Source organism: Euprymna scolopes, chromosome 36 (genome assembly GCF_053919585.1).
Source record: "Euprymna scolopes isolate OS-2025 chromosome 36, ASM5391958v1, whole genome shotgun sequence".
Taxonomy (NCBI): domain Eukaryota; kingdom Metazoa; phylum Mollusca; class Cephalopoda; order Sepiida; family Sepiolidae; genus Euprymna; species Euprymna scolopes.
The window spans coordinates 993,121-1,005,117 of NC_136517.1; the positions used below are offsets into that span (position 1 = coordinate 993,121).

Below are 11,997 nucleotides of genomic sequence, written 5' to 3' on the forward strand. Positions count from 1 at the left end.
CGTATTGTCTTCCATTTTTACGATTCTCTTCATTTCGTTGATTGATTGTTGCGTTTCAGATAAGGAGAGAATCACATTTAAAAAAAAATCTGGGACAAAACTGACAAGAAAACCAAACTTCATTACAAACTTGTTTTTCTGCATATGAACAAGAAAAATAGTCAACAAAGGGAAATGATTTTAAACTACTAATTACACTAAAATGTATAGAACACCCCCTCTACAAGTGTATTTTTACGTTTGAAAAAATATGTGCATCAAGAAAAATAACAACTTTATAATTAAATATTCAGAAAAATCAGAATCGGTAATTGTATTAGAATCGGGAATTTACTGTGGAATCAGTAATAATATTGGAATTTTCACATCACTATGGCATTCTGAGATTGTTTGTTTGTCCCAAACTAAAAGTTGGTGTTTTCTGTTTTGTTTTTGTATCTCAATTCTAAATTAGTGGATATTACCTCGCCAGTCGGCAATAAATGACATGGTTAAAACAAAAGATGAAGACGAGCAGAAAAACCCCGACCAGACGTTGAGATCAACGATAATCAAGGGAAAGACTTGGATGTGTTCATCCTGTTCAGTATTTTTTAGTCATTCAAATGCACAAGTTGTTAAGAGTAAAAATAAGTCCATGAAAACTGTTGATAGAGACAGGAGTACTATTTTTTTTTTTTTTTTTAATTTTAATTTTTTTTTTTTGTCAAGTTATTTTTTTCTTGTCTTTTGTGTTTCAGGATTGGTCACCACAGTACCTCTGATGACAGTTCGGCCTATCGCTCTGTGGATGAAGTGAATTACTGGGACAAAGAGGATCATCCAATCAGTCGATTGCGTCACAACATTGTTGCCAGAGGATTGTGGAACGATGAGAAAGAAAAGGCTTGGAAGCAACTCACAAGGAAACGAGTAATTAAATTCACTTTTGTTCAATCTCATCAGCAGCAGCAGCAGCAGTAGTAGCAACAGCAGCAGTAGTAGTAGCAGTAGTAACAACTTGTGATTTTACGATTAATATGTTTTAGATTAGACATAATCGCATTGACAAACCAGTTTTCATTAAATCATTGAAGGTAAGCAATGTTGAGCCTGGTCAGTACCAGATGGGTGACCATTTTGGAATGTTAGGAGCTGTATGTCATCTCCCCATAAGCATGATATCTAAATACAGCTGGAGAATTTAGTATTCCCTATAAACTTTCTCCTTTGGAGGAAGCCGGCGTAGCCCGACCAGGGCTAAATACCACACTAGGTATTATTGGTTTGTGTTATGTTTTAAATACTAGCTGGTGTATCCGTCCTAGAGTGGATTCAGAAAACGGGATATTCTTTGACCTTTTAATTAATGCAACAGGTTAAACACCAAAACATTTCAAAACAACACAAAAAAAGAAAAGATTATTGTTTTAAAATACAACTTAAACACCTAAAGTTATGGGTTCAGTTTTTGAATCTTTATGCCATTTGACTAAAGTTGCAATTTTGTTTAAGTCCATACGGATCCGTTTTTATATGGGTCAAAATTGAAAAAATCGTTATCCATTTTGTACATTCATCTTAGTTTATTTTTAATTTTTAATCAGTTCATATGCGTGTCGCGTTTGTACAGTGGTAACGTCACCAGCTTTGAATGCTATGGTTTTGGTTTCGATTCTAGCTGATAGCACTAAAATACTTTTTTTTTTCTTCTTTTGAAATCACGATTCTATAATGATATATACAAAATCTGGACAAATTAAAATATCATATTTAAGTATATTTCACCGAGCTCGGTCATAACATACACATAAATATTATATTTTAATTCATACAAACTGAGATATGTGGGGTTTTTTGGGGGTTTTTTTTTTTACATGGGTGTCACCACTTATCAAGGCCTTGAGGCCACTCGAGGATAAGGGTTAAAGAGTGTACAGTAGAAATTGGACAATATAGTAATCATTAGTAATGGAAATTTGGTGAATTTGTTAACTTATATGGAACGGCTCATCGAAAACTTGTTTACGTTAGACTTGAAGACAACCATATTGTAATCAGCTGGAAAGCAGGAAAACGGAAGACAATTCCATAGGCATGTAGTTCTAATAAAGAAGCTTTGCTCACGGAATCTATGTTTAGGTTTAGGTACAGATAAAAGTGGGGGAAATTATTGATAGTGATTTCTGCTAGACAGGTGTTTTTTGTGAAAGTTTGGCGGGGGGGGGGGGCATAGATTGGAGCTCAGCCGAGCACTTGCCATGAAAAAAAACGTTAAAGCAGAGACAAACTCCCAACATTTCTTCTGTGAGAAAAAGGTTGCAGGGAAGAGAAAAGGACATCCCCTACGAAGCTATGAAGTCTATTTTGAACTCTATCAAGGCAGGATAAGTCCTTTCTAGCAACTCCTGCCCAGATGTGGCAACAGTACTCTATCCTTGGACGTACCTGGCTCTTATATAGATAGAGAATTGCATCAGCAGTGAGATATCTACTAGATCGATAGAAGGATCCCACCATTTTCCAGCGACCTTGGCAACAGATTTAATGTATGTGTTCCACTTAAGATCAGGAGTAAAAGTCAAGCCCAGAAGCTTGTCAAAACATGAGGCCTCCCCAAGACGAGAGCCATTCATTTCAACTGATGCCAGATGGGGATCAGAGCATTGATGATGTAAAGATAAAAGCTTGGTTTTAGATGCATTAAAAGTAACCAGCCACTCCTTTCCTCATTGTATCACATGCTCAAGATCAGAGGAGAGAGAATCAGAGAGAACTTGGTTGTTTATGGTCTTAGATGTGCTATCATAGATGGTAGTGTCGTCAGCATAAATGTTTATGAATGATGTAAGGATGTGATTTGGAAGATCATTAATGCAAATCAGGAAAAGAGTTGGGCCCAGGATGGACCCCTGAGGGACTCCAGCATTAATACTGTGAGCTTCTGATTTCTGCCCATCAACCACTACTCTTATGAATCTATCAGAGAGAAATGATTTAATAATTGAGAAGACATTTCCAGCTATACCATAGCTGGAGATCTTATGAAGTAAACTTTTATGCCATACTCTATCAAAGGCCTTTGATATGTCAAGAGCAATTGCCCTAGAAAGGAAGCCTCTGTCGAGAGATTCGCTAATCCTATGAGATATAACTGTAAGCACATCTGCTGTAGATCTAGCAGAACAGAAACCATATTGCGCGTCACTAAAAAGGTTATTTTTGCTGAGATGGTTGATTACTTCTCTATTTAACACAGATTCCAGCAACTTACTCATGACACACAGGAGACTTATTGGCCTGTACTGAGAGGGAGATGAGCGATCACCTGAATTCTTAAATACAGGGCATACTGATGAGATTTTCCAGGGTGATGGGAAGCAATTCTCCTTAAGACAATCTTTAAACATTTTTGTAAGGATGGGCGCTAGTTCTGGTTGAAGTCTTTTGAGTACTATAATTGGAATACCATCAGGGCCGGTTGCTTTACTGGAATCAAGGTTTTTGATTAGCTTGGCAACATCACATACAGATATTTGTATATCACGTAGCATGTTTTCTGATACAGGAGGAAATATTGGAGGTTGGCAGCCTTGGTCGCAAAGGGTAGAATTAGCTGCAAAGTTCTCGGCAAAGAGTTTGGCTTTGTCTGATGTTGACGAGATTACCTCAGGTCCATTGATGATAGTTGGGTTAGAGCACACATTTCTGTTCAGGATTCTGTTTGCTATTTGCCAAAACTGGTGAGAACCAAGCCGCTGCTCAGCTACTTTGGACTTAACGAACTGAGCATATAACTCTCTTGCGTTCTTTATAACTTTTTTACAGTGGTTGCTGGCAGTCCTGAAAGCAGCTTTAGTCTCATGCGATTATTATTTTTTTTCCAAACAGCTCACTTCTTGTAAACAAAAAAAATACTCTGAGATCAAAACCAAAACCTACAGACAGTAAGTCAAATACAATAACCATTAGACCAGTTTGACACTACCTTTAAAAAGTGTTTTCTGACCTACTTATTCTTAACATAAGAAATCTGTCCTGTGAACGATTCATGCATGCGCATTCGTGAAACAGTTGACAAACAGATAAAAATGTGATGATCCCCACGTACCAAGTTTTCAATTTTGACTCCTTAGCAGCCCTTTTTCTGGATGAAAACTGATTAAAAAGTTTTCCACGTGTCTGAATACCCTATATACCAAATTTCAAGTCTGTAGATTAAAAATTCATTGAGTTTATAGGTTGAGAAGTGTCCTTACAAACACTCACAGTTTCACTTTTATATAATGAATAAAAACAGAATAGGCTGACTGTCCTCCTGCAAAGAGTAAAAGTCCGTTAATGGGGCCACCTGTTAACTGTGGGTGGCGACCCGTAATGCTTAAGGACGGTATCTTGATGGTTGAGCAGATCATATTCAAGGTACTATAAGGACGAGCTGCAACACACCACTTAAGCCCTTACTTGGGCAGTTGGACAGGCTTGATCCAATCAATTGCTTAGTTATGTCTAACACTAAATCAGATCAACATAACAAGAAAATATGCTCATGCTCCTCACAATAAACTGATTTAGTAAACGGTGGCTGAAGGGTCAATCAACTTGTTGAATAATGGACTAATAGTGGGGCAGGTTATTTCAATATTCCATAAGAATATTTCACTTAGTGATATAGACACCAAGTGCCCCACTATAAACATGACAATTTATTTTGTGTGTTGGCTTCATTAGAGATTTACACAATATTGGAAGACATTTTGTGGCATCTCTGGTTGATATCTTTCCTCAGTTTTTATTTTTTGTTTTGTTTATTTTAACAAGTCATTACTTGATAAGTTAATGAGATTAATAAATTCTTGAATGATGATGAGGTATTCGTGCATATTATGAACCAGACATATCTCCTTGTTCGCTCGGCTTTGGCCGGAACATGACATCAACAGCAGGATTATGCCGAACGTCGCGATAAAATCCTAACAATGCTACGCAAAAAAAAAAAATAAAAAATAACAAAATGAATAAACGTGAAATGTAGAAACTAAAAACAGAAAAATGGCCTTTCTGTAATTTGGTGTTTTAGTATTAATTTTTTTTTTTTTTTTTTTTTTTTTTTTTGATACCAATGTTTTTCATCTTTCAGTTGACACTTATGCGATCTTGATAGATGATGACCCTGATAGTAAAAAAAAAAAAGTCTTCTTTTATTCAGATTGGCATTTATATTGATAAACAAAAATGAAGAAAAACTTTTCATGGAATGAAGATAGCATATTCCAAAAATTCCAAAAATTGATCAAGTATTTTTTTTTTTTTTTTTTCAGAAAAACAAATTTGCAATTTTTTACAAATAAGTAAAGACCGAAGCCATTTTAATATTCTTAAAATTTTGTATTTACTTAAATAAAATGACCGTTTTAAAAAAATATTTTTATTATTTGAAAAATTTTCAGTTGAAAAAAAAAAAAAAAATGTTAATAAATTGTTTGGTTTCAAATCGTACGTTTCTGGTTGTCTTTCCGACATTATCCAAAAACAAAAAAAAAATTTTGAAATCATAGTCAGTCGTCCTTGATTTTTTTCATGGATGCTGCTTTTTCCCTCACATTGACATAGAATAAAATTTGTATTTCTTGAATTAAAAAAAAAAAAAGTACTTGATCAAATTATGTGACTTTTGGAATATTTCATCTTCGTTCGGTGACATCATACAGCCATTTTTGTATTTTCTTTACTTTTAATTGCCGCCATAAGTGCCAATCTAAACAAGCAGCAAAATTTAAACATATTTTTCTGGTTTCACATTCTTGATAATTTGTCTCGCACATTTTTTCACAAATAAAATCTATTTTTCTTTTCTTCTTTGCAGGTCATGGAGGCCTTCTCGAAAGCTGAGAGTCGTAAGAAATGTAATCCTGAGACAATGTTTTATGATGTCTATGATGAGATGCCTGACCACATTCAGGAGCAAAAGGAACAGATGTTGAAACACGTGAATCAATACAAAGATCATTATCCGTTAAAGTCGTATGACAAAATGGCGACTGGATGAGGATGGAGAAAGTGTTAATTTAAAAAAAAAAAAAAAATTTTTATTTTTTAAATAGATCTGTTCTCGGGGGTGAAAAAAATTTTTTTTTTCCTTGATGATGATTTTATTCTGTAACTTCCTCTCCTCATCCACTGATCACAGTTCTCGACAACAGCTAGCTGTTGGGTTTTCTTTTTTGAGGTTTTCTTCTTTTGTTTCTTGGTTTTGTATTGACTATTCTGTACATAGCAAGTCGCACAGATTTAATCGAATTTCAATAAAAAAGAAAAAAAACAACAAATTGACCAAACTTTTTTGTTGCATTATTATTTTTTTGGTGCAAGTTCAAAGTTTAATCTAATTAAAAAAAAAATAAATAAATAAAATAAATCGTTATGATGTACATACCTGTCATGGAACGAAAATGTCATATTCAAAAATTCATAAAATGATGAAGTACTTTTTGTTAATTAAGAAAATCAAATTTTATGAGGAAGTGAGAACGTTGTCTTGATCTGCCATATTTAATAGATAACTCAATTCGAACTATAGATCAAAATCAGCCTTGTAATGGCTACGATTTACTATTAAAATCACTAAATGGTTTAAAATAATAATTTTTTCTATATTAAAAAATACTTGATCAATTTATGTGATTTTTGGAATATGGCATCTTCATTCTGTGATGGGTAACATTGATTTTAAACACGTCTGCTCTATCAGGATATTAATCATTTTTGGATTACTATATACCACTTACCAAATGTAATACTGTAATATTACATTTCTCGTTTATTGAAACGACCCAAACAAAATCAAGGATGCTTCCAAAACACTACTCACTTTTTCGAAGTTTCTTCCCAAGTTTCTTCCCTCTTTCTCCCTCTCTAATTAAAAGAAAAGCTTTAAAAAATGTTAAATAATTTTGAGAGTAAATGTCGAGTCATTTTTGGAAAATGGTGCTGTTGTCACATCTATGCAGAAGCTGCTCGGCATGTCCTATCCAGCCTTCAGAGTCCAAAACTGGCTTTGAAACTTAGTATATGATGCCATTTTCTCTTCCCTCCAACCTCTTTCCCACAGAAGATACGTTGTGAGCCTGTCTCTGCTCTATCATTATTTTCATGGCAAGTGCTTGACTGAACTAGAATCTATGGTTCCCTCTTACCAAACTTTCACAAAACACTCGACTAGTTACAACCGCTATAAACGATTTCCCCCAACTCTTTATCTGTGCCTAAATCTAAATACAGATTCCATGAACAAAGCTTCTTTCCCAGAACCCTCATCCTCGAGTGGCCTTCATGACTCCTAATAAAAAAAGCAAAACAAATAATTTCCAAGTGTTCAACATTGACCCTCTTTTTTTCTTTTTCATTGTCTTTCTTTCCCATGATTGACGTTTATAACAAAAGATTGCTATTCCGACATTAAATATTCACCGTATATGCACGTCTAAAATTCTTTTCATTTCATTCAAATCAAAAAATACAAATATAAAATCTAAATAAACTAATTTAAAATTTTGCTATAGAATTTTAATAAGATACATGCGGGTTTTTATACATCACTTTTGAATTATAATGTTCTACAGAATTTTTATTTAATTGTTTGGTTTTCTTTGTAACAAACTGGCAATTTTATTATAAGGGAATTATCACCTTAGTTCTTCAACCTTTTCCCCCTCCCATTTCCTTTGATTAGACATTTTCTTTCCATTCTTTAAAATTTCTTTCTGGGCATGCTTCAATGATAAAACACTAAACTTTCACATGAATAACAAAAAAAACCCCAAAAAACTTGATTTGTTTTAACAGTTTTGCAAGGTTCAAATGCTCATTTTCCATGTCATTAATTTTGAACACAATGCCACTTCAGTTTCTTACATCGTTAGCAAAAAATAATTTTGTTAATTATTCAAAGTAAAAAGAAAAAAAAAAATCCCCCCCCCCCAAATGGCTGAAATTCTCACCAGTAAGAATCAGCATCAACAATAACGAATATCATGACTATTGTCAAAACTGATCGCAATTATCAGGAATCTCATTATACGAGTTGATGTGTATATGTAATAAAAACAAATGTTATCTTTGTTACGTATATGTCTGTTGGAAATCGTCTAGTGATTGAAACGACAGTTAATTCATTTATCAATGAATAACGAGACACTTTGTTATAAAATAGAGTTGGTTTATTGTTACAAAATAGTTCATATACACAATGCGGCGGTGGGGGAGACAGTGGGAGAGGGGTGGGTTGCGAACGTGACAGTCAGTTCCTCGTCGTCTGTGTGTCTCTCTCTGTCTTTCTGTTTTGTTTACCATCTCACTTTTATGGACTTTCTCGACCTGGTAACCCATAAACCAATTGACGTCAATGATCCATATTTTGACCAGCCCGGCGTTTGCTTTTGGTCTGACCCATAAACGATTTGCGCCATAGATCCGGGTCATTACAATTCCTGGATTCCATTTTTGTCAGCCCGGACATGAGTTCATCTGCACCTTGTTCCATAAAACGGCCTGACCCATAAACGATTTGCGTCATAGATCCAGGTCATTACAATTCCCTGATTCCATTTTTGTCGGCTCAGACACGAGTTAATTTTCGTTTGCCTCTCCATAACATCTTTACCTTGTTGGCTTCAAGAAAAATACATCAACAAGGCCAAGTATATTTACTTTGCTTTTGTGAACCTTTAAGAAAGCGTTGGGTAGGGCCCCCACCCCCACCCTTAAGTTGCTGGTGTTGTATTGCCGTTTATATAACTGTGTCTATGCATGTCTAGTGTATATAACGTATACATGTTTCTGTTAATCAATGATCATGTATCGTCTAGTGGTTAGAATTATAAGAGCAGTTACTTTTCTTTGTATTTCGGATGTTTGTACGTGTTGATCTCTGTACGTGCGTGTTTTCACTTATTCACAACAATAACTGGTCAGTCTTTAACAAAAATGAATAACACCCTTGTCTGCTAGGTCACCATACCTAATTTATTATCTTTTTCTTCTCTGGCGGCAGGCACCTAAAATAAAGGCATCTTCTTCTGAATGGAACACTCAAACGCCAAGTTAACATTTCCAGATCTTTTTTCCAAATGTTCCATGTCTTGGAGTTTGCAGCTGTTAACCTTCTCCCTTATATTTTCCTTTGTTGGTCCATAGATGCTTCCATTGGACCACAGACACAACTCCTGTCTGTTAACTAACCCAGTGGCTAGCTGACTCACAACTCATCTCATCAACTTCCTGTTACAGACTAAATCCTAATTCTGATTTCTCACAGCTTACATGTCTCTTATGTCAGCCAGAATGGACAATCTTGTTTGTCATGTAAACCACATCATTTTTTATTAAACCAAATTCCAAACTAGATTTGTTTATGCTTTTCCTCTATTCATAACATTTTTTTCTTAAGCCAAAATTCCCCCATTAAATATTTAATTAATATTTTAATTAATTAAATATTTAATCAATTAATATTTTAATCAACATTCTTTTCTTTTAAAACATTTTCATGAATATCTTTTTAACCTAAATATTTTAACAATCATAATAATCATTCTGACCCTTGGCACTGGCCGTCACAGCATAACAGATACTACGCTGAGATCATAGCCAAAGAGCCACAACATAACACTGGTGGGCAATGAAGAGAGGGTTTAGCATCAATGAGTTGTCTGCCCTTGTGTAATTTAATGTAACTGCAACAATTACCATCTAAAGTAATCACTTTAGATGGTAATTGGTAATTGTTGCAGTTACATTAATTTTTTTTTTGGGGGGGGGTTATATTATTATTTTAACTTTTAATATGATTTTCTTTTTTACACTTAGAATATAGAAAAATACCAGTGAAAGGAAGAATTAAATTCTCAAAAAAAGAACATTAAAAACCAACTTTATGTCTAGAATTCTTATTCCAATTTTTTAAAATGTGTAAAATTTATGGTTTAAGCTTAAGGTGTCCTAAGAAATTGAACGTCAGGAATTTTAATTAATTGGTCTCATGACTTTGCAGATTTGCATTGAATTTGGTGCAAAGTTTCAGTCTCTGTCGCATCACCATAGTGTTGGTTTAAAAGTACGACCATGGAATGTACTTTGATGAAATTTCTGCACTTGTAACCTCAGTAAACAACAAAATCCCACCTCTTCATTGTAGCATATAAATCAGTAATGTGATTGACTTTGAAAAATAAATCACAAAGATTCATAAAATCAACAAGATCTTGTTCGTTTTTGTTCGTACGTCACATCAATATCTGGTTTTCTACATTGCTACAGCCTTCTTATACATTTACAAAATTAATCAGTCTATAATATTAAAAAAGCAGTGAAAATATGGCAATGTAATGTATGATCTAAAACTTGAATTTAAATGATCTTAAGACAATCATCGAGAAACATGTTAAATAGAAAAACACTGAATGTCATGAAGAAATCTGCAACAAAATGAAAAAGATCAAGTGAAAAAGATTGAGTAACGGATCAAAAGTTTACGAAACATTTCCCGTTGTCACTACTGGTTTTGTTATTAGATTAATATACGGCATAAATCACGTTGACACACCAGTCCTCATTAGATTACCAAAGTTAAGCAATGTTGAGCTTGGTCAGTAGCAGATGGGTGACCATTTTAGAATACCAGGCGCTGTATGTAGGAGGACGTTACTCCCTCCATGCAAGAACTGCAAAAACAATGTGCCATGCGACTGATGACAGCTTGTAAACTTAATGTTCCCTTGAAACTTCCTCCTTCAAAGGAAGCTGGTTCAACCTGCCTAATGTGAACGGTGTACACGTGCACAAACACTAGACTGGGTTAGTGTTCAGGAGAACCCTGTGAGATTACAGATTATTGAATCATTTTCTGTGACAAAAAGAAAAACTGATTTTAGTAAACTTTTACTTGCTTTTCAAAAAGAAAAACAAAAAAAAAAACATGAAAATATTTTGTTAAAATTTAATTTTTATTAAAGAACCATTATTTACAAATTTTATGGAATTTATTTGGATGAATTCCAACCAAAAACAAATTGGAAGGAGGCCCACCCACCCCTCGTGTGGAATACAAAAAAAATAACCCCATGTTGTGGATGTAAGAGAATTCTGAAAAGTTCAGAACTTTGATTTAAAAAAAAAAAAAAAAAAATACCATAAATTGCTTTAATACCATTCAAAATATACCATTAAAATAAAAGATACCATGATTTTTTTTTTCTTTAAAAAGAAAAAAAAAAAACAAGCCATATTTTCACACCTTATCTAATTCTCCAAAAAACATTCTGATTGTTGTACCAAAGTTCTACAGATTTCCCCACAACATATCTATACCCTGATGACCGATTCAGTTTGAAAGCTCGAATGTAAAATTATGAATTTTGGATGGTTATTTTATTCTTGATTTCTAGAATTGAAAAAAAAAAAAAAAAATTGTTACATCTCTGAGAAAAGTAGATAAAAAATGCAACCATGACTAGTTGCAAATTATTTTTTAAACATTTGTTTAATCATTTCATTTAATCCCTTTGGCAAACCCTTGATGATTGATAAAAAACGTGAAACTGCAATAAAGTGTTAAATCCAAATAAATTTGATTATCATCATCGGTAATATCGATACATTAACACAGTTCATGTTTGTATGTACATCATTGCTTTTCACACACATTTTAAAAAGTGAGATCGTTCGATCAGCAAGGATGGTGATTAATTTGATGTTCCAAACATAAACAATTCTGGTTTAATCCATTTTAACATGAATTGGACCAAAAATCAAATTATATAGTTTCTAATCAACTGAAACAATTTTAAATAAATACATTTCAAAAAGTGACAGTCATTTTATTGAGTTGAAGAATATTTCACTGACAATCATTTTTATGATAAGAAAACAGAGAATATTTGAAAAAGAATTAAATTATAATTTTAAATAAACACACTCTTAATTAAAGACTATAAGAATTTTTAGCTGCCAATGATAATC

At 33.6% G+C, this 11,997-nt stretch overlaps 1 protein-coding gene across 2 annotated transcripts in view; it reads left to right on the plus strand.

Annotated features, from left to right (window-relative positions):
* The window catches only part of LOC145260279 (2-oxoisovalerate dehydrogenase subunit alpha, mitochondrial-like), a 44,399-nt gene extending 38,082 nt beyond the window's left edge, over positions 1 to 6,317 (plus strand). For both annotated transcript variants that reach the window (XM_080118117.1, XM_080118118.1), the window contains exons 8-9: positions 741 to 912; positions 5,846 to 6,317. In XM_080118117.1, the coding sequence (XP_079974243.1) occupies positions 741 to 912; positions 5,846 to 6,028 (355 nt within the window). In that variant the 3' untranslated portion in view covers positions 6,029 to 6,317. The remainder of the gene's footprint in view (positions 1 to 740; positions 913 to 5,845) is intronic.
* Positions 6,318 to 11,997: the final 5,680 nt, after the last annotated feature.